The 22,438-nt window shown below is 35.1% G+C and overlaps 1 protein-coding gene across 1 annotated transcript in view; it reads left to right on the top strand.

Annotated features, from left to right (window-relative positions):
• The first annotated feature begins 5,811 nt into the window (after positions 1-5,811).
• The window catches only part of LOC110378263 (synaptic vesicle glycoprotein 2B), a 31,001-nt gene continuing 14,374 nt past the window's right edge, over positions 5,812-22,438 (top strand). Inside the window, exons 1-2 of the mRNA XM_064037886.1 lie at positions 5,812-6,178; positions 15,609-15,662. Coding sequence (XP_063893956.1) covers positions 6,163-6,178; positions 15,609-15,662 — 70 coding nt within the window. The 5' untranslated portion in view covers positions 5,812-6,162. The remainder of the gene's footprint in view (positions 6,179-15,608; positions 15,663-22,438) is intronic.

Genomic DNA, 22,438 nt, shown 5'->3' with positions numbered 1-22,438 from the left:
CAGTGAGATCTGATGATTCTGATGCAAAGTAAATAAGCTGTGACATGTAAACAACCATGTAATATCACATTAAAGTCATGAATTCATGATGTACATAAATGCTCCCATTAATGCGGCAAGTGACAAAGATTTATACACAAGGGGTTCCGTACCTATTGATTAGAGGAGCTCATAGCTAAGAACCAGCCTAACAGGTCGATCGATCATAAGGTTGAGCAACGCATTTCCGACTGTTTTAAAGCCTGTCGATAAAATGACTGACGAAACTCTCAATTTTAACGTTCCTTCCGAAACACTGAAGAATTGTTTACGGCATAGATGATACAAATACAAATGTTGTAACATAGATTATCATCACCCATCTCCGGACTGACTGTGGCAAGTGTTAGTTACAGCCTATTTATCGTCCCACTGCTGGGCACAGGCCTCCTCTCACACGGGGAAGGATTGAGCATTAATCACCACGCTTGCTCAATGCGGGTTGGTGATTTCAGACTATATAGTCCAGGTTTCCTCAAGATGTTTTCCTTCACCTTTTTATCAGCCATTGGTGTCTAAGACCTATACAAAATGATCGATTGACTCGAGCGGGTGATAGCTCCAAGCTTGGTGCGGAAACAAAATTAAAATTAAACTATAAAAGAAGTATTACAAGGAACCCCAAATCTTAGCATTCTTGTTTGTCAAAAAAGAAATGAATGATTCACAATGACAAATGAAGATTTCGTCACTTCTCTACGCAGTAGTTTTGTCATCAGGTTGTAGGCTCGACTCCTGCGTCGTATATGACGAATTAATTAGTTATATAATTTGTCTGGTAGGCGGTATTTCCTTGTAAAACACTGGAACTCATCTGCATCCGATTAAACTGGAAACCAACCCCAACATAATTTGGAAAATCCAGGCGGATAATTATGAATAACAATGATAGGATACCTAATTTTCCATAATTGCTGTACAAGATTTTTCTACAGCACCTCTATTACAATACTTGCTCACATAACTTTTTCTTCCACTACTCTTCTTCTCGACAGAATTTAATAGAAACTTTCTAGCCATGTTCACAGTATACTCCAACCAACTTACCCATCCCAATATTCTCGACTACGGCACCCCGCAAGTGCGCTCACCTCCCAGATAAGCGTGACGTCCACGTGCGCGCGCGCAACACATGACGCGAGATAACGGACGATGACCGAATATTGCAGAACTTGACAATGTCATTATGTTACTTTGTATGTATTCTGGAAGATGTAGCGAGGTTTAAAGTACGGTATTATCGGGGTTAAAATGGCCTTATTTTGTTTGTAAGGGTTGCTGAGTGAAATACGCTGAGATATAGCCCCACGGGTTGATCATAAGGTTAAGCGATGCTTGGCTCGGCCAGCCGTGAATGGGTGAATATTATTAATGAGATTATTGAGATTTAGAGTAAACGGGTATGGTAAAAGCTCTAATCTAAACTATTAATAATATATTATGATTCTCCTCCCGACAAGATTAAAATTGTTTCTGAAAACATTATAAGTACTTATTTATAAACAAAGTCAAAACATAGTATTTTATTTCTTTTGAACGTCAAAAATATAATAAGCTAGTAGCCCATCCCAAAAGTAGTCTCCTATGAAAAAGAACGGGCAAGAAACTCCATAGTTTCAAACCTAATCCATTACCGATAGTGGAGCATAATGAAGGGAATGTTATCAAATAACAAAGGTATAAGTTTAACCACATAGAGCCATGGGGTCGAGTCTCCTCGTACTTCGCCCTTCAGTAAACATTGCTGAAACAACCTTTGGACGCGTGGGTAAAGTCCACATGTAGGGATAGCAGAAAAAGATACTCTATATAGGAGTTTATTTTTGTAGTGCCGCTCGTTTGGAACCTGCTTCATAAGTACTAGAACGGGGATGTGGAATCAAATTTAAGGGGATAACGCGCTATTTCTTTTAACCACAGTGTTCCAACCTTTAATTAAACATTATAGGAGGGCTTTTTGATTGCCTTTTCAAATAAAAGCATTTCATAACATTTACCTAAATTATTTGATGTAAGTATTTCTAGATTTCAAGAATTTAAATATCAAGTAGATTGCTTAGTTTGGCAGAAAAGTTTTGCTCCAAAGAGTAAAGTACCACTTTACTTTCTGTACATCGCCAGTACGCCAGTAGAGTGTGTACAGAAATGTTTTGACATAAAACAGCACAAATAAAAAAATCTACTTCATTAATCAAGACATTTCTGCTGTTGGTACAAGGAATCACTGTCACTGGTGACAGCGAAGCCGAACAAAGTTGATTGTTAGTACCACGCGATGCCAACGTGACTGTGTGTGCTGACGCTACGGGTGAACGATAATATTGCTCTTGTTGTAAGCTGCATTGATTATGCAGCCTTATTATATGTTTTACATTATTATGATATGTAATTATATGTAATATAATAGACAGTAAGCACTTGAGAGAAAAATTGTCTCACTGTTGGGCACACATAGGCCTCTTCTCATACAGAGAAGAAATGAGTGTGAATTACCACGTGTTCTCTAGGCGGATTGGCGATTTCAGTATGTTGCACTCCTACGCAGTTATTGGTCTAACACACATTTAGAATACAATATAACTAAGAAACGTTACATTATGAGTATACTTCCTGATAAGAAACAGGTTGCTTTCAAACATTAAGTAGGCGTTTCGATGATTCGTTACAAAAGAATCATTGCTATGCAGATTTTTTATTTAACTCGGTAATTGTGCAAATAGCATAATTTTACAAGACGAACCGTTAGTTGTTAGTGCAAATATGAGGAAATTCTGACACTTTCTACAAAGTATTACTATTATTAGTTTAGAAAGAAGAATAATGAATCCATGAAATTATAAAACCTTACAGGATTTTCACGACAGTATTATTTAAGCTACAATATTCCAAACTACAAAGTATTGACACAAAACATTTTCTTACAAATTATTGTTTTCGCGTAGCACCAATAATAAATTATCGTCTATACAAAAAGTCAGCAGTAACTTACATGATAAATACATACATAAACAAGGTTCATCCTTCTTCATATTTTGTAACTATTAACATGGATTACCGAACCATGTTTAGAGTGGAAGAGTAATATTGATTGTTAAAACATTTTGTGGTTATTTGTTTTAGTTATTTTGTCCTTTTGTGACTTGTGGAAGTAGTGACCGGAGATTTTTCCGTAAATGGTGTGGTCGAGATCCTTCCATGTTTCTGTAAACACGGTAAATACGGATCTTGGCGTATTTAATAATAAAATAGTTTATAGCACATATATCTTGTTTTTTTTTATTTGTCGCTGGGCTAAAAATTACTTATTTAAGCACGTTTACAGATATTAACGACTAGCTCCGTCAGCGGTTTCGTCAGCGTTCCATGGGATCAAGTACTTTGGACACCAAGATAAAAGTAGCCTTTAGTCTTCCTCAATACTTATGCTATCTAAAATTGCCAGAATTTTTGAAGTCGGTCCAGTGGTTCCTGAGATTACAGTGTTAAAGCAAATAGAAAAATCAACTCTTCAGCTTTATAGTTTAGATAAGTATAAACTTCAGTAAAGTAATCTAAGCAAAACAAAAAATCTGAATACCTTTTTAAAAATACTGCTTCTGGTATTTGACAGTAAAACACACATATAAAACAGTACTGTATCATTATACATTATGTATTATTGGGCTAAACAAAAAATCCGGTCGTATTTCGCCCAGTATGCGAATACCAGTCATTATATGACCCTTAGCTATAAAAGCTAGAGCCAGTTAGGAAGATATTCTGGGAAGGTGAGGCTCGTAAAGATACCGTAGGACGGTCAGCCCAAACGAGTCAAGCAAACAGGGGACTGGTGTATGAAAGGGTGTGGGGGATGGGTGACCAGGCGGTGGGTTAAATAGCCTGGTCATTATTTTCTTAAGGAAATAAGTAGATACTATGTTAAAATAATATTAACAGTGGAAGGAGGCTGGAAAGCATTTTTTTAAAGGACCAATTTAGAAAGTAAAATAAGTTATCTTTAAAATAAAATATGACTGGTATAATTTATAAACTGTTTTCGTAATTCCTTTAACAGCAGCACAGGTTTAAATGTTTCTAGATCTAGAATTGTCTTCGAAGTAGTTCATTTATGTATTTGTATTTAAAACACAGGTATTTAAGTCGCCAAGATCCATACTGCATCAACAGTTTTCAAACTAACGCTCTCAGACCAAAGCTAACTCAGAATAAAACAACTATAGATAGATATTGTCTTACCCACTTTTCAAGGGTAATGGCTACATGTTACAACCCAGGGGGTGGTGAGGTCAGATGACATAGCTGTGCCTGTTGACTCTCCCCCCCCCCCACCCCTCCAGCCGCTATGGCCTAGCAATGGTATGCCCTTGGCTTTGGCTGTCAAGGTATAATACCTCCATGTAGGTAGGTAAGGTTTATGAGATAGGGGGAGTACTATATTTCAGAAACATAATATTATATGATAAGCGAAACAAAGGGTATATTATTTTAGGGATTGTACATAAAGAAAAATCGATGAACTTAATAGTTTTCATCAAGATAAAATGAACGCCTTACAGTCTATTTCATATTTTTTTTCAGGTCCGTGAAGACAAAATGATGTCTGTATGACAGTCCAGTTTATTTATGGAGTCAAAACTGCTGGTCATTGGTAATTTAATTCATGTAGTGATTGCCTTTTCAGTAGTAAGCAACAGGCTTATTTCAAGCATATTTAATGTATTAAGCAACAAGTTGTGAAGGTCAGAGTCAATAAGTAAACTACTTAACTATGTTATAAATTACGCTTGGCATCTTGCCAGTTAGCAGTACAAAGATCTTCAGTTTTCGCAACAGGTAGAAGTTACCAAGAAATACATCTATACTTATGTTTATAGCTGAAAAATTGCCGATTTGAAAAATTCTTTCAGTATTTGATAGCTCATTTATTGAGGACGGCTTATAGGCTATAGTTTTTCGAGTGTGAAACTGGTGGAAACACTAAATTCCTGAAAAACAAAATGAGAACGGTTAGTGAAACATTGTTATTGTATATCCTTTACTATATGACCTTATTCTAAAAAACAAGTCCTACGCCGAAAAATATAGAAAACGATTCATCAATATTTAATGTGATTTTCATCAATACATACCTACACTTTCTCCCGCGACGAAGGACAGTGCTAAATATATTTAGCGAGGGTATCTTTATCAGCAGGTTAGGAAAATAGGTGAAGGTCGCATTATAATTAGTGAGCTGAGCTCGTCGTTTATATTATGTCGACTTAAATCATTATCAGAACGTTTATTTTGGATATTATTATTTGTATTTCTTGGTTTGGAAGTGAGTACCTTAAGTGCCTTTCAAGTATGAATGTACGAGTTCGATATCAGGTCATTTAAGTAAAATGTAAATTTAGAAGGAGTTCTTCTTCTTGGACATTAATGATTGAGTAAGGTGAAAGAACATATCTTGAGAAGACCTGGAATTTTAAGTCTAAAATCGAAAAGCTGCCGTTCGCACGTGGTGATTAACGCTCATTCTTTCTCTGTATGCAAAACGGCCCGTGCAATGTAGTTTGACAAAAAAAATGCTGATTAAATGCAAAAATGCCTTATCTATCAAGCGCATTGTGCCTACGAAAAATTCATTTATTTTCTATACATTATATAGCGTTTACGACAATCTACAATTCTAAATCTTCAACTCGAAAAACCGAAAACCTAATTTTCTTCCCAAAAAACAACAAAACGGAACTGCAAAATATCACCTCAAAAGCGCAACAGTTTTCAAGGGTTTGTCCTAGCTGATTTCCCACTGTCTTTCAGTATTCAGTGACTTCAGTGCACAGTGGACAACCGCCGCGAGCAGTGTTCAGTCGCGCCCAACTCGCCACGAAATTCACTCGTGCCCAACCAATGCCGCCAACTTACCGCACTCGAGTAAAATTAAAAATACACAAGTAAAAATATAAATTAAAAATACCCAACAACAAATGGGATAAATAAACTGGTGTTAAAAAGTGGTGATTGACTTGTAAGTTGTGTTAAAACTTGGTGATCTGTCGACAAACGATTTTTTTTCGTGTGATATTAGTTTTTAGGTACTTTCGTTTTCGTTGTTAGTGTAAGTGTAAGTTTTTAATTATGGAAGAACACGGAGGTGAGTTTAATTTTTAAAATTATTTATTGAAAAAAAAAGTTTTAAAAAATATTTTTGGCAACATTTTTTTCATTTTTTTTTATTAAAGCTCTTTGCAATTATCTTAAGCTTTTATAAGCTGAAGCATCTTGAAAACGGCTGTTCTTATTCTCTGACGTCATGGATTAGCAAATTGATTAAGGAGTCCTGAGACACTCCCTAACTACAACCAATCTTTTAGTGTAATAGCTTTTCTTAATAGATATAAAGGTCAATATTTACTAACAAATAAATAACTAATAACTTAAGCTTTTTATAAAATAAGCAATCAGCTTAAGTACAAAGTTCAGTACTGAAATTATACTAATAGTTTTCAAATTACTATAATATATGTACGAATATGTATGTCAATGTCAATCTTCAAAATTATTCATCCAATTTCAGTTAGGTTTTCAGTTTTCCTTATCATGGAAGGTTCTGGTGTCTTTTGTTTTTAAACTTCATGAGGAAAACTGACACACTGCTTGTTTCTTTAAGTACCTTAAATGATTTTAAACTACTGAATCGATTTGAAATATTCTTTGACTGTTAGGAAGCTACACTATCCCTGAGTAACATAGGCTGCATTTTATACTGTCAAGGGATGTAGTTTCCATGGGAATGTGGGTGAAACAGCTGGCCTTTTATTTATTTTTTATCAAAATTATTTTTTGATTTCTTCATTGTTATTTAAAACTTTAAATGTTTGTTGTTTATTTATTTGTGTCGGTGTTTTTTTCCTGGTAGGGTGGGCAGAGATCCAAGCTTTGTTAACCTTTGGCAGAACACATTCGGATTCAATCATTTGTAATAGTATTGTTATGTGTCTCATTGATAATAATATGGTTGATGAAATATCTGCTTTAGGGCAGTTTTTGTTGCTTATAACCAGTGTGGAACCAATATTACTGGTGGAATGGTAAAAACAGCTAAAAGTCTGGTGGTAAAAATAGTAGAAAAATTATGAAAATAGCTTGGAATAGATCTTGAAAGTGTCTGAATCATTTAGAGACAGTCAATAGGTAGTCATAGCAAAAAGTGTCATCCTTTGTTAAAAAATATGGCTATAAAAGTTAGTCTAGATAAGCACATGAAAAAAGCTTTTTCAATGACAAACATTCGAATTGAAAACCTCCTTTTTCAGATGTCGGTTAAAAAAAAAGCATTTCGAAACATTCAACGTTTCAAAAGACATAAGAAGGGAATTAACAGGAAGTTATGCTTTTATTGCCGCGATAAGATGACTATTAACAACTCATAACGTGCATTTTCATAATAAAACGAGTATTTTTATATTAAAGCCATTATCATAGTTATTAATTACTTTCAAGACACGTCTCTACACAGATATGAGAAAAAGTGTCATTTAAATCGGACTTAAAGGTATTTTTATTAAGGAGTGTGCAAACATTTTTAATTAGTAATTTCCGCATTTATGCCAGTATTCCAGTCTAACCAAGGGGTATTGGGTTGCCCGGGTAACAGGGTTTAGGAGGTCGGATAGGCAGTCGCTCCTTGTACTCAGCTGCATCCGGTTAGACTGGAAGCCGACCCCAACTTAGTTGGGAAAAGGCTCGGAGGATGCTGCTGCGATAGGCGACCATGAAGCGATAGGTAAAACGCAGTGATAGGTCTGAATGGCCCAGCCTTTGCTTTGGGCAAGACATGCTTTGATAAAATAGTTTTTATTTTAAGAGCCAGAAGCAGTTACTTGAATAGCACAGAAGGTGTGTTACCGCGGCGCTGGTACATAAAAGGCCTACAACGGAACACGACGGTTTTTAGTCAGTAAGAATCTGACACTCCCTCACCGTTGCTAACCCACGGCGGAAGGGGTCATTTAATGATTTTTGGCGTCGTTAAAAAAAAGATGTGTTTACTTAAAGCCCGTTACAATTGAATTTAGTCAATAAGATAGTCCTACTAAAAACTTACTTGTTGCTGTTACTGTTACAGCTTTTTTTATCGTCCCACTGCTGGGCACAGGCCTCCTCTCACACACAGAGAAGGATTGAGCATTAATCTATATAACTTACTTGTATCCATGTTATATTCACACAGTTCACAGAAACTATGTACACCGTACTGTGACGTCTTTCTTGATATATATTGTAAATAAACAAACAAACGTTTAGTAGTTAGAGTTACCTGTACAGATGTGCCAATACATACAAACATACAATCTCTAGGAAACGGAAATAACGTTATCTAATAAATATTTGTGTTAATGTAACAATTTGTGTTCGCGCATATTATAGTCAGCCTTTTGTACTTTTAACACAAGTTGTTTTGAGTAGTTTCATACATCATTATCATCTGCCTAGCCTTTTCATACATATAGTACTTACTTTATAATCAGTACGAAATATCACCTCCCTGTTTATAATTTAATTCAGCAAAATAAACGAAAATATAGACATATTTATCTGTCTTAAAAGTGTAATCCTAGTTTTCACCCCAAAACTTACTAAGAAAAAAACTGTTATTAAAGTAAATAAACACATGTGAATGCTCCTTGTTAGTTATAAAAATAGCTTGGAACTGTCATGGCCGCCGCCTGTCTTATTGAACCTCTTAATTGATTGTGTTCACTGATGTTCCCGCTGTTCCCGGATAAAAATAACAAGACAGACTTATTGACAAACTGTGACCATGGCTCGTTAATGTTTAGAATATACTGGAAACTTTTAGTCGGCCGATAGTTTGTGTTGGCTCATACATCAGTATGGAAATGAATGGTTGTACGGACATAGCAATCAGGTATCTACTTGGCTGATAACAGACCGACTAAGAACTTTTAATGAATTCTGGATTTGCGTAATGCACACTCGCTGTTAGCATTTACCCGTAACATAACGCCGAGCATTCGCACGAACATTACATTACATGGTAATGCTTTGGAGACTGAGCTTTTGCCTGTATTGTACCATTCGCTGAAACTATACATTACCCAGAAATGCTCCAGAAAATGTTGTAGTCTATACTCACCTTTAGTGATATTAATAAATATGTATAATGATAAAAAGGTCATTCAGAATTCTATGAATTTTATGAACTGGACATTATCATATACGTACTGCCGAAGATATTCCTATTGATCATTTTCTGAGTTTCGTGAGGTGGTAAATTATTCGATGACCTTTACCGCGGTTGGTGTAGTGGGAGCGAGTCTGTCTTTTACTGACTGACACTATAAAACCATTATAAAACCCACCTTTGTACTTTCTTATTTTCGTGTTTTCTTAGACCTTCGCGGACAGCCGCGGAAAGTTTTTTGAACAATCCTGTAGCCCACATTATCAGGCTAAGAAATCAATCCAGGGTGCTTTTGATCCGGATAGAAAATGCCATACAAAAGTCCTATTTGCAATGTCCTATTAAACTAACCAATCAAATGAATGAATTAAAATATAGTCTTCTTTTGCGTCACGCAGTCGGGTAAAAATCTATTGATTCAGTTCTGAAGTAAGAAACCTTTTATACGACATGCGTTCTAGATAATTATTTACGCAGTATTCCATTACAGTGAGTCATTTCTGTGAATGCACTTTTTTACACAACATTGTTTTTATCTCTGTTGTTTTTTTTGTTTAATAATATGTAATTGCTTAAGTTGTGAAGAATACTCGGTTAATACAATTTTGCTTCGCAATATGTATTGATAATCCCTACTAATATTATAAATGCGAAAGTAACTCTGTCTGTCTGTCTGTCTGCCTGTCTGTCTGTTACGCTTTCATGTCGAAACCATTGAACAGATTTTAATATTTGGTACAGAGGTAGAGCTGACCTTGAGAAAGAACATAGGATAGTTTTTATAGCGGACTTTTGAAGAATTCTCTTGGAAACGCGCTATAATCGAATTTCACGCGGGCGAAGCCGCGGGCGGAAGCTAGTGTATTATAAAGGAGAAAGTTTGTGAGTGTGTATCTTTGTCAAGTTTAAATGACTGAACGGATTTTAACGAAACTTGGCAGTGTATAATAATAGATTAGAGTAGAATAAAACATTAGAACTACACAAAAGCTACTTTTTTCCGACTAGTTTTCTTGGGACGCGGGTGAGCCCGATGCCATAAGCTTCTTATTCGTTATTTCATATCCTCTTTACAAGAGTACTTATAAACATACTCAACAGAAGATAGATTATTCACGAAAGCTCAGTCTAATGACCTCATAACCAGCCGCAACTGAATACCTATCAATTGTCAAGTCGTTAAACTGTCTGCACCGAAAGTGACCCAAACGTCGACCCTTACAAACAAAATAATATTGATGCAACCGCTAACTTATAAACAATAGTTGAATCACCGGTTGACATAATACAAGGTCGGTTGGTTTAATTGAGATAATTATTATGATCTTTTAATTTAATGTAAGTGACTGAAATACATACTTAAGTAGATTAAGAATTGTGGAGAGTTAGGTTTTCGTGTATTTTAATTCCTAAACTGGCATAGATAAAGGCCTGAAAACTATGTACTTACCCAAAGGAAGGTCGTAAAAGCACAGTCATTTTTAATTATTGCACGCACAACAAGAAGAATGATGACTATCATCGATTTTTAGGGTTCCGCACCCAAAGGAAATACCCAAATTGCTGAGACTTCACTGTATTTTTGTCACGAGGCTGTATTTCATGAACCATGATAGTTAAGTAGATAGTTGAAATTTTCACAGCATAATGATATAAGAAATTCTGTTTCCAATCCTGCTATAGCAACAAATGCTGAAACCTAGCACATTTTAAGGGACTCCCATTACAACAAAACCGAATACATAGCCGGTTCTTTTTTTCAAAAAGAAGGAAGTACATACAACGTAACACAGCATTGAAGTTCCCAAGGTGATTGCCACAATATCTAGATCCACGCGAAAGTTATCAGTTAATAACTGAACCACTCTACCGATACGATAACAAACCAGTTTTGCTGACGTTTAACTTTTGCTAGTAACGTGTAATCAGTATTGTTTCAGTTCGGGTTAATCTAAGAGTACCCTGCAGACTAAATACGGCCGATAGTTAACCTAATGGTTGTACTTTTTTTTTAAAGAAAATCTTTATTCCAAAGTCTTCAGTCGGTCTGATACCAACTAAATACCCCATCGTCAAAAAAAGGGGAAGAGGGCACATAATCCTGCCCTCTTCCCCTTTTTTTGGGGTCTTCATAACATTAATTCTGACCATATCGACTTTCACACAATCCATCCATCTTCTTTGGTCATCCTCTACCACTATATCCGTCCACGTTCATGTCACACATTCCGCTAAAATACTGCGTAAATATGTGCGTGCTACCATTCATCTTTATACTGATTTAAGAGCTCAAACCAACCTATCGGCCGACTAAAAGATTGCAGTATGAAGGTACTCTTAATCTTACGGTGCATATGAAATGTATGACGGTGCGCATTTTGTGGTCATTGATAACCTGTGTTTATAGTATAGAGTTTCAAACTCTCCTGGTAGAATGTATTTACTTACGCCTATTTACTAAATAAACAGCAAATCAACTTACATTCATCACAATATATAGGACTAACCCCATTGAACTTAATATAGCCTACGTTACTCGGGGATTGTGAAATTCCGAAACAGTGAAATAATTTTTCAAATCAGTCCAGTAGTTTCGAAGCCTGTTGGGTACAAACAAACTATGTTATTCCTCTTTATTATATCAGTACAGAAGTATAGATGGATATAAAGCTAGTCATTCATATCAATCATTCAATCTTCATGCAAAATTGCCTGAACTTACATAATATAAACATCATGAGTTTTTGCTACAATTTCAGTATAATGCGTCCAATGGAAAGATTCGCAGGCAGTTCCTTTGTTTCTCCCATTGTAATGACTTCTTAGAATAGTTGCGTAATACAGCTGTTGTGGTAGGACATGGTTCGTCTTCATTAATGGAGAATGTACGGATGATTGGTTCATTAATTTTAATTTGCTTGCTGAATGTCCATTTGTATGTTTCTCTGAACTGTCTATCTGACTTTCTCAACACAGTTATCCAGGCATCTCAATCAAAATCAAAAAGCATTTATGCCAAATTAGCACTTTTCAAATGTCAAAATTTTATGAGACAGTCCCTAAAAATGTTTGCTCTTTTCCATTTCCTGTATGGTTTTGCTGGGAAGGAGAAGCGGCGCAATAAGCACTTCTTAGTAAGACTGATTGTCCTTTTGCTATGACTGAAGGCCATTTTTCTAAATCTTACGCAACTTCGCAATAACATTACACTTTTCCCGTCTACAAATTGACCCATAAGCAATTCTACAGTCTACACTTCCCAGACCAGCCAGTCACCAATTGATTCCATCACCATTTAATCATTACCAGATATCACCAATCATCATATTTTGTTTGACAATCGTTCAAGCATAACCAATTCTCGCACAAACTGGTGAGAACCACTTTGAACCGGATCAATCGAGATACGACCAGTGTGATCTGGATTTTTTTGAGCGTCGTGAGATATTTTGCAATTAAACTTCAATTGGTGTTGATATATATGACATGGGATTAATCTAAGATTAAACAGGAGCCGCAGGGCAAACAGTGGACGTTGTTTAGTTAAACAGTCGTTTAATGAAACAGTTTGTTTTCAATTAACATTCAGTTAAGAGGTTTAGTGAGATGATCTGGTACTTGATTGTTATGGCAGGATTTATTGATAAGGTCGTGTTTGCGTCATTTGGGTAATCCTGAAGGTTGGGAGTTTATTTCAAGTTGTTTTTAATAAAAAGCTTTGAGTGCCTTTGGCGTTGTAGGTTAAATTAATCGTAGTCATTAATCTGCATTGGATGTACTTTAAGTATTGATTTCAATTATCAGCATCAATTCATTTCTGTCTTTTTAAATAATGATTGTGGTTCAACTGTGGGTAATATTTCCTTGAAAAGTACCGATGATTCTAAGTGAAGGTTAGTTGTAATTAAATATAAACCTATAAAATTGTACATGATCGTAAAATATTGTTTTCTAATTATTTCCTTCCTTGAGTTTTATTGTGTCCTTATCTTTAGTGTTTGTTAAATACATTGGTTTTTCTTTTACAGTTGTGATCTTACATAATAAATTCTAAATACTTAGGTATTTAGATAATGCATACTTTGATGACTTTTATAATAGGTATACTTGCGATTTTACATTTTACCGGGATAATATACATATAATAATATAGCCTATGTTACTAGGGAAGAGTGTAGCTTCCCAATATTGAAAATAATTTCAAAATCTGTTCAGTAGTTTCAGAGTATTTTCCACTTTATTATTGTTATATTAAGTACCTATAGAAGTATTGATTACTAGGAATTAAACTGAAAGCCAACCTCAACATATATTCAAAAATCCTAGGCTAACACTATAATTTTCGCGCAGAGTTCATTGACCGCAAGTGATGACGTTAAGGCGACCTAGACAGACTGTCATTGATAAAGACCGCGGTTCGAAATAGTGCTAACTACGTCATTGCTGGGCTGTATGTCATGTAACCTAATTAAATCTAAAGGTTACAGGTTCTAGAAACTTCCATGTATCAATTAAGAAGTAAATTTCATAGATACATACCTTAGCATCTGGGTAGCCTTTTCCCGATTATGTTGGGGTCGGCTTCCATTCTAATCGGATGCAGCTGCGTACCAGTGTCTTACATGAAGCGACTGCCTATTTGACTTCCTCATAAATTCATTAATTTTTACTTAAATAGGTACCTTAGATTTTTAAAGACAGTGGGTGAAAATCGCAGCTGTCGATGCCCTGCAATTCAAAAAATACTAGGATGTTGATTAAATGTGTAATTTACTGTAAAACTGATAATGCCGGCATCACATGTTTCACCAGTTATAAAACATAGAAACATTTTCTACATTATCTAATTGGCTATGATTGTTAGAATCTAATTACCAATACAAAAAATACACATTTTTCATATATGTTTCGAGCCTCGAGTTCCAGATATCCTGAATTGTGTCAATGCTATTTTAATTAAATAATCTATGTTTACTAAAACATTCTTTTTTAAGATCATTGACTTGAAACCGATAGCAATATCAGGTGTCAAACAAAACATAGTAGCCATTAATGAAATAATACGTAAATATGTCGTTATCTATCGTTTCACAATATTGACCAATTAATTAACGCAATATACATATAATTATAATGCGTCACGATCTTAGTTAAAGGTAAAAACAACTGTTTATTTGTGCAATTAATAATTAATTTAATAAACACAAATAAAATGAAAGTCATTAAAGTGAGAAAATTAATATCGAAGAGGGCCAAGGAGCACCATACCTTTATGTTTTTAAAGAATGCATTGCATCTCATTACAGTCATCATCATCCGAGCCTTTTCCCAACTATGTTGGGGTCGGCTTTCAGTCTAACCGGATATAGCTGAGTACCAGTGCTTTACAAGAAGCGACCGCCCTGACGCTCCTCAACCCAGTTACCAGGGCAACCCAATACCCCTTGGTAACATCTTATCACAGTATAATTATAAAAATGTCTTCACATATTCGTAGTATTTTCACCAATAATTAAGAATCTAGAACTATTGCAGACCCCATGCATCTTCAATACTTTCAAATGTTTACAAAGGACATTCCAGTCTGTCTTTCTGTTATTAAAATAAATAAGATCTAAACCGAAACACATATTGTGTATCTCACACATTTCAACACGAGTACAATTTATGCAGTTTTAAATAAATTCTCTATCGTCGAGAAAAACGAGTATTTATTTATGAACGAAAACATTGGAGTTTCTTGAACTCACCGTACAAGAAATATTCAGTTTATTTAGAAAACTGGGTTATTAAGTTATTTGGGGCGTTTGAGCTGTTTTTTCTTGTCAGTTGGTTAGTTAAAAGCCTAGCCTTTTCGTAATTAGGGTCGTAAAGTGATAAAAATAGTATTATCTAGCAGTTTATTGTGTACATTTTTCTTAAGCTAGAAAGTTGTAAATTGTCGTTTTAAGAGTAGTCATTTGTTTTAATTCGATATTGAAATGGTTCTACAAACGGTTTCGTTGTTATAATTAGTCTTTTGTTTTTAACGTTCTTGTTTTAGTTCTTATAAAAACGATCTTATTCTAACTTTATAATTACTCGTAACATCATCTGCATTTGAAGTTACGCTTCAATTTATTTTCTTATTTTTTATACCTATAATATTTTTTACCACGCAAAATTTTTATATTATTTAACTATGAAACATTCAACAGCCTGATGTAGATATTCAAAATAGTAAAGTAATTCTCTCTACCTCCATTTAATTTTTCATAGAAATGTACCAACACAACACCGAATACTAAAATGACAAATTTTCCTTATCCGCCGTAACGAGAAGCACTCCCGATCAGCTGTTGGCAGCAATACTGATGTATTTATATATTGTTGGCAGAGAGCAAGGAGCGAGTGCAGCGCGCGCCCTTCGAGACCGCTCTGCATCACGCCGGTGAGTGTGCTAATGACTACTGTTTTAATGTTGGGTTGGGAGAAAGGTAAGAAAGTTTTAACTTGGGAAAATTGAGGGTAAGTTAGAGCTGATACTGACAAAAAAAAATTACTTATGTACGTACTTATGCTCGGAAAGCTACTTACTACTCGGAAATCACGGGGGAAAAGGTAATTCCTAAAAGTGCCTATAGAAAAACTAATTTATCTCTAGTAAATTTTCCAAGTTTTAGCGCTGAGATGGGCTTATGCCATAGCTTGAAGAGTTCATGAAAAACGGTTGTCATTGTAAAACAAAGAAAGGATAAAAGGATGAAGAAATAAGAGTTATCAATATGTTGGATATATTTATGCTCACAAGCTTTAAAATTGACTAGAATTAAAGAGGAAATCATAGGAATTGCCTTCCCGGTCCAGACGCGTCGACACCATCGATTAGTCGGCTAGACGGGGGATCGATGGGACTATTAGCTATGGGAAATCCAAACCTACTATAGCCCGTACGATTTCAATAGGCTTTACAGTGTTATTTAAAAGGGAGATCTTCTATTACCAAATTATTTATGAAAAATTTATTAATAAAAAAAATTGAAAATATCTCATAACTTATATTGTGTAAAGTTCCTTCTACCAATAAATAAGATTATGGAAGATTTTCTGTCACATAAAGTCTAGCATTACTGAAAACTTTATTAGAGTTGTAGCATGATCAGAAACATGAATGTATAAAGGTCTATGACGGGGACGACCTAATAAACGACAGAGGGTTGAGTGAAAGTTGATATAGCTAGAAAGAACATTACTTGAGAGATGACGGCAGATAGGTACTCAAAAAAAAACATGCTCCGTCGACCACAAATCAATTTGGGATAAGAGCAGGAAGATGGCAGGCTGTAGTAAAGTTTTAAGTGCCTTACTCTTCACTTTAGTCTTCTACATAGACTATAATTCCTGCCAATTAAAAAACTATGCTCTAGTAGTCAAGTCGATTTACCAATACACAAGACAAGAAGCAAGACTGCTAATGTACGTCATAGCATAAACAATGTCCAATAAAAACTAACATTGTCTCTCTGGTTCGTTTGTTTATGTCTGGCTTCTGTATTTCTATGGTAATTTTCGTTTGAGGCTGGCCAGTGTGAACTATTTTTAATTTGTGTTTGATTTTTTTTGAGAAAACAAGATGTATTTTGTATGCTATTTAAACAAAGGTAAAAGGCTATACATATAAACACATTATAATGAACATAGATATGCAAGGAATTTTCATATTTTATGCGAAATTGTGAATATAACATTCAACAAACTTCTAGGATTTTAACCTCTTGTATGCCGCTAATTAGAGAACATTAGAAAATCAATTACGTCTGCGTGGATCCGCGCCACCGGTATGCAAGTGGTCAAATCGCCTGAAGTGCTCTAAATAAATTAAAATAAAACTAACTTTTCGCAATTTTTACACACTGAACGCTCTATTGACAAAAACTTGAAATTAATATCAAAACAAATAGGCCAAGAAATATCAATAAAAATATCAACATCTAACTTCATAAACATATTAAACTCTTTCACATTTTCACAAAAAAATAATTTTCAGCGGACATAACACTTTCAGCACATTTCACATGTCTCGTTATATCGGGAACCACGGGGTCAATGACCTGCGCAGACGCACGCGACAATGCGCGAACTCCTGCGCATACAAAAGGGACCTTGAAAGAAATGATTTGGCATTTTTTACCTTTGCGGGTGAAATATTTTTGTGACTGTTTTATTTTTGGACTGAGTTTTTTCGGTCTTGCGGGCTTCATTTTCAGAATTAGGTATAAAGTTATGTGCTTTCTGGACATGAATACCTTAATAAAAAATTATGGCATTTTATTGCCTTCTTATAAAATAATTGACAAAAAATATGTTTCATAGACATATGAACACCCTAAGCTCTGTAAATATTATGAATACAAAAGTAATAAATGCCTGTCCGCCAGACTTTCATGCAAAAACTACAGAGGCGATGTAAATGAAAGGCTCCCTACACAGATTTTATAATCTGAGACAGGACTTTTATCCGAGTGCGGGAAGAACTTCCCTGGAGTCAAGTGTGGAACCATGTCGACCAGCTTAAAATCGAATAGGTAACACCCAAAAACTCCAATCACACAATTCCCCTACTTACATTTTCTCCGTTCAGTTTGTTTGTCTGTCTGCGTCTAAATCGGTCTCAGGCAGCTATTAACCTTGTTCCACTGTATGTCACGGATTGACCGAACATGCAGGTAAATACGGTATTCTGGGTACAAGTGACGCACGGGTGCTTGTTTTAATACTAAATTGTGGTGTTAATTGGATCAAAATACCTGGATAAATAGTTACCCTATATAGAAGGTTACGGATGGGAGTTGAAATTAAGATTCATTATCTTGGATCTGAATATTTCTCGCAGTTTCAGTCGTGCCCTGTAGGAACTGCTTGCCGTACCCGGATAGAATATAGCTTATGACATTTCTCAGGCATAAGAATATTTGTCTGCCAAAACACAATTAAATTGGTTCAGTAGTTTTGGCGTGAAAGCGTGACAGACAAACAGAGTTACATTCGCATTTATAATATATTCGTTTCAGACAAAAGTAGTTTAATTACCTTTGGCATACTGCAAGAAATCTGGAGCTTTGATAAAAAGCTGTTTAGTTAATAAATAAACAAATCAAAAAGCTGTTTAGTTTTATAATTACACGTAACCCGTTGTTTTCAGCAGTAATACATGTAAACATATTTGTATATGTAAAATATTATGTTCTGCGCATTTAACGTGCCTGCGATTGTTTTTGAGCTAAATAAAGAATCGGTCAAGAGCGGACTGAGAAGCTTGTTAAATAATATTAGATAATTTTATTTATAGTTTAGGTAGGTACTTCTGTTTGATTACTAAATAATTTTTAAGCTCGTTGTGGGATTTATTGTCAAATAGGTTTATAAATAATTTTTCGTGCATCGGAGAGCACGTAAATGTCAGTCCTGCGCCTGATCTCTCTCCGGTCGTGTCGGTTTACTGTCCCATCGGGCTATGTGCGTGAAGGAATAGAGACTGCACCTGTGTCTGCGCAAATTCTCGTGTACATAGTGACAATTGGCCTTAGGCGCCATTATTATAAACAACTTGATAACAAAGCTATGTAGGTATATGCATAAGGATGTGTAGAAATCAACTTCTTCGAGTAAGAAAAGTGCTTTGCATTTCTGAAGTTTATACATTTTCACTAAGTATTGTAAAGTTGCTATTTACTAACTTCAGAACGGCTTAGTTGTTTGACAGTACCGTACTGCCTTTTAACAGCAACCTTGAAAATTTAAAATACAGTTTGAGCCATTTAATTAAACATTAACCTAAGTAGTAAATGTTGATAGTAGCCAGCCTACCGCGGCTGTCAATCATTCACAAATGTTTATATTCTTTGTTATTCTCATTGTAAATCTATTTTACTATGTTTGTGGGCGGCCATCTTGGCTGTGACGTCATTCTTTTATTGTTATTATCGGTGATAACTATGATTAATTAGATGGATTCGTTTTTGAGGAAAATCTTTTGTTTTGCATATTTTTTCTTTTCGGTTTTCCTTTCCTTGATGTGTAAATTTAATATAAGGGTTTGTAGTTGCTTCATGTTTGAAGATAGGTACCTACTATTTAAATGATTCTAATAAATTCTACTAATTTGACATCGAATTAAACTGTAAAATTTTATATTCCTTATGAAGGAGCTTCTTTGATCACAAACTATGTAGATAATTTAAAACCCAAAAACATTAGGCTCACCAAAAATACCGAAAATTTGATGTTAATAAAATTGATAGGTGTAAACTTTCACATTAAACTTTGTTTTAATCTTTAGGGATTACAAAACTTCACAACTAAATAAACAAACAACAAAAACAATTTCACAATCCTACACATACATAAACATACATACACGTCACTACCACAAATAGTCCTTTAGCATACAAATACACAATTTTGTCACTAAAGCTCCACCAGAGGGCGCTATGGTACGTAAAGTAATGATTGTCGCAACTTATGGGATTTTCCACCCATGGTGTTTGGGAAAACCATGCGTGACAACCTCGTGTTAGGGTGAAAATTGAACGAAGATATGTATGGGGAAGTTGTTCGATGAAGAATTTTGAGGGAACGTTATTATGGGGGAATTATGGGGGCTGAAAATCTGCAATTTTACTTTGAGACGCCATTATAAAACATATGAGTGTCGAAAACGCATCATCTCGGAAGAAGAAGCCACTTAGTATTATTTCAAATATTTAAATGGCCCGAAAAATGCAGGAATACCTAACTAAATATCTAGATTTAAATATATACAGGCTAAAAGATTTCAAGAGTAATATTAAACTATGACTTTCAAAGTGTTGTAATTTCATAGTTCTTATTCTTGGGTAAGCACGGCAGTAAATCACATAAAATTTTATGTCAGGTCAATATTCCGACAGTAAGTACAACAAAATCCCTCAAAAACCAATAACCACCTAATAAACCGAACCAATTTAGCTAAAACGCCCGTCACCAATAAAATTAGCAGTCCATCTATTTCCGGGGTTAAAGATAGCCCGTAATTAACTAGCATCCGATGTCAGGTAGACCTTGCTTCACCTCAAGGCTGGCCTTCAATCATCCAGTCATTAGGTGGTCATAACTACACTCATTACATTAAGCGTAAGCTTTTAGCTAACTAGGGGTGGGCCCGTGACGTCATCAAGGTTATGGGGCAAGGCCGGCTATTAGTGTAACTCGAGGTTTGTCTTTGATAAATATAGATGGCTGTCTCTTTATGGTATTTGGTGGTTGAAGGTTGAAGTTCAAAATGTGTGTGGTAACTGATTTTGTACTGAATAAAAGTAGACATTTTCCAACTGAGAAAAGGTGACGTGTATGATAATAATATTGTTCAATACCTTAGAAACATGCATGCCTTTGGGATATAGAGGTACGTTAAATTATATTATAGGTAAACTAGAAATAAATAATTATTTTTCATAATTAAGGTTGCTGTTTATTGAATAGAGTGCTAAAAAGAAAAAGGTTTAGATCAAGTCTATAAAATAATGAGATATTTTTACAATACCTACGTGCGGTCTAGACATGATATACAGCACTATAAAACCTATAATAAAAGATGCCTTATTCCACCAGTGTTCTATTTATAGCAATGATACTGAAATCCTTGATATAGCTTCAGTAATGAAACGTATTACACAGCAGTTTTTAAGGTTTCAGGACCTGTTGCGCATCGTATGTGTAGTTATACTTGTTGCTTGAATCAAATGGATCGTTCTAGAAACGTAGACGGCTAATTAAGTTAAATGTTTTGTGATTAATGAAGTGATCCTCTATCAAATCTATACTATATTATTGTATTTATGCCAGTGTTACAAGAGGCTCTTTTTCTTTTTTTTTGGACTCAAAAGACAGCAGGTCTTTTGAGTACTACTAAAAAAATATTAAAAAATATTTCAGTGTTGGCTACAATATTCCCGAGTAACATGGGCAATTTGTATCTAGGTTCGGGAAGAAGTTCCCCCGGGACGTGGGTGAAACCACATTAAAAAAATTGAGATCGAAAAATTCGCAGGCTTGATAAAAACAAATGTAAAATTAACTTGGAATGCAAAATATGTCTTGTATCATTTCATGCAACAAAGTACAAAGCGCCATATATACTCTGTCGCCGACTGTCCGCAATCCAAGATGGCCGTGAAACGTCACCGAAAATAAGTTTTGCCGCCAAAACAACCGTTGTCATTGCGATCAAAGTGTAGCTTTTATTTAGCCGATTCTTTTGAAGATACTTTTGTAGTTTCATCTGGTTCTTTGTTATTTATTACTTTTACATACTGTTACGTAAAAACTACATTGTAACTAGTTTTTTTTTAAGTGGCGCAATAAGCCTGGAGCTGTTTTCTTTCAAGCGATCTTATTGATTGTAGATAAGTTTTAGAATAATCGAAAAACGATGCACTAAATTAATACTATTTAACAGTTAATTAGAAATTAAAACAGAGATTTTATACACATACTAAAAATAAAAGCTTGTAAAAATGGTAACGATTTGGTAATCAAAACCGTGCTAATTGTATTTATTAGGGTATCTAACTGGCATTGCGTTTAAAAGTTGACTTCGTTTCCTACTGGAATTACCATACTTTTTAAAATATTTTAGCCTAAGTTGTAGAATTTCCGCCGCCAGTGTGTCAGTGTTGCCATCATGGCCCACTTGACTGACAAAGTGATGGATGTAACAATATTTCTAACGGGAACCATTATGATATAGCGATTAGCCGCACCCAGCTAGTATTTTATATAGCTCTGTAGATTGAATATCGCGTGATGGGATACATTATAAGTAAAGTAATTTGGCACTATATACCAATTGGCTCGTCAATCGTTCGTCCTCACTTATACTAGTTTTTCCCCGTAGTTATACCAGTCTCTCGAGGGAACTACTTCCCGCACATAGATAAAAAGTGGTCCTTTCTCAGGCTTTGGACTGTCTATATGCACCCTTAATTTAATTCTTTCCTGATGTTTGGCGTGAAAACGCGACAGGCTCACAGATACAGCTACTTTTGTGCTACTAATATTCGGAAGGTCAAGTAAGACCATAGGTATGCATATGATAACTGACAAACCCAAGAAGACCCAAAGGGTACAACAATATGCACTTTATTCTTTTATGATAGGACTAAGTATAAACATCCAGAGCATTGACAT

Source organism: Helicoverpa armigera, chromosome 14, assembly GCF_030705265.1.
Source record: "Helicoverpa armigera isolate CAAS_96S chromosome 14, ASM3070526v1, whole genome shotgun sequence".
Lineage (NCBI taxonomy): Eukaryota > Metazoa > Arthropoda > Insecta > Lepidoptera > Noctuidae > Helicoverpa > Helicoverpa armigera.
Note: the sequence above shows the minus strand (reverse complement) of the source record. Positions and strands in the feature narration are given on the sequence as shown.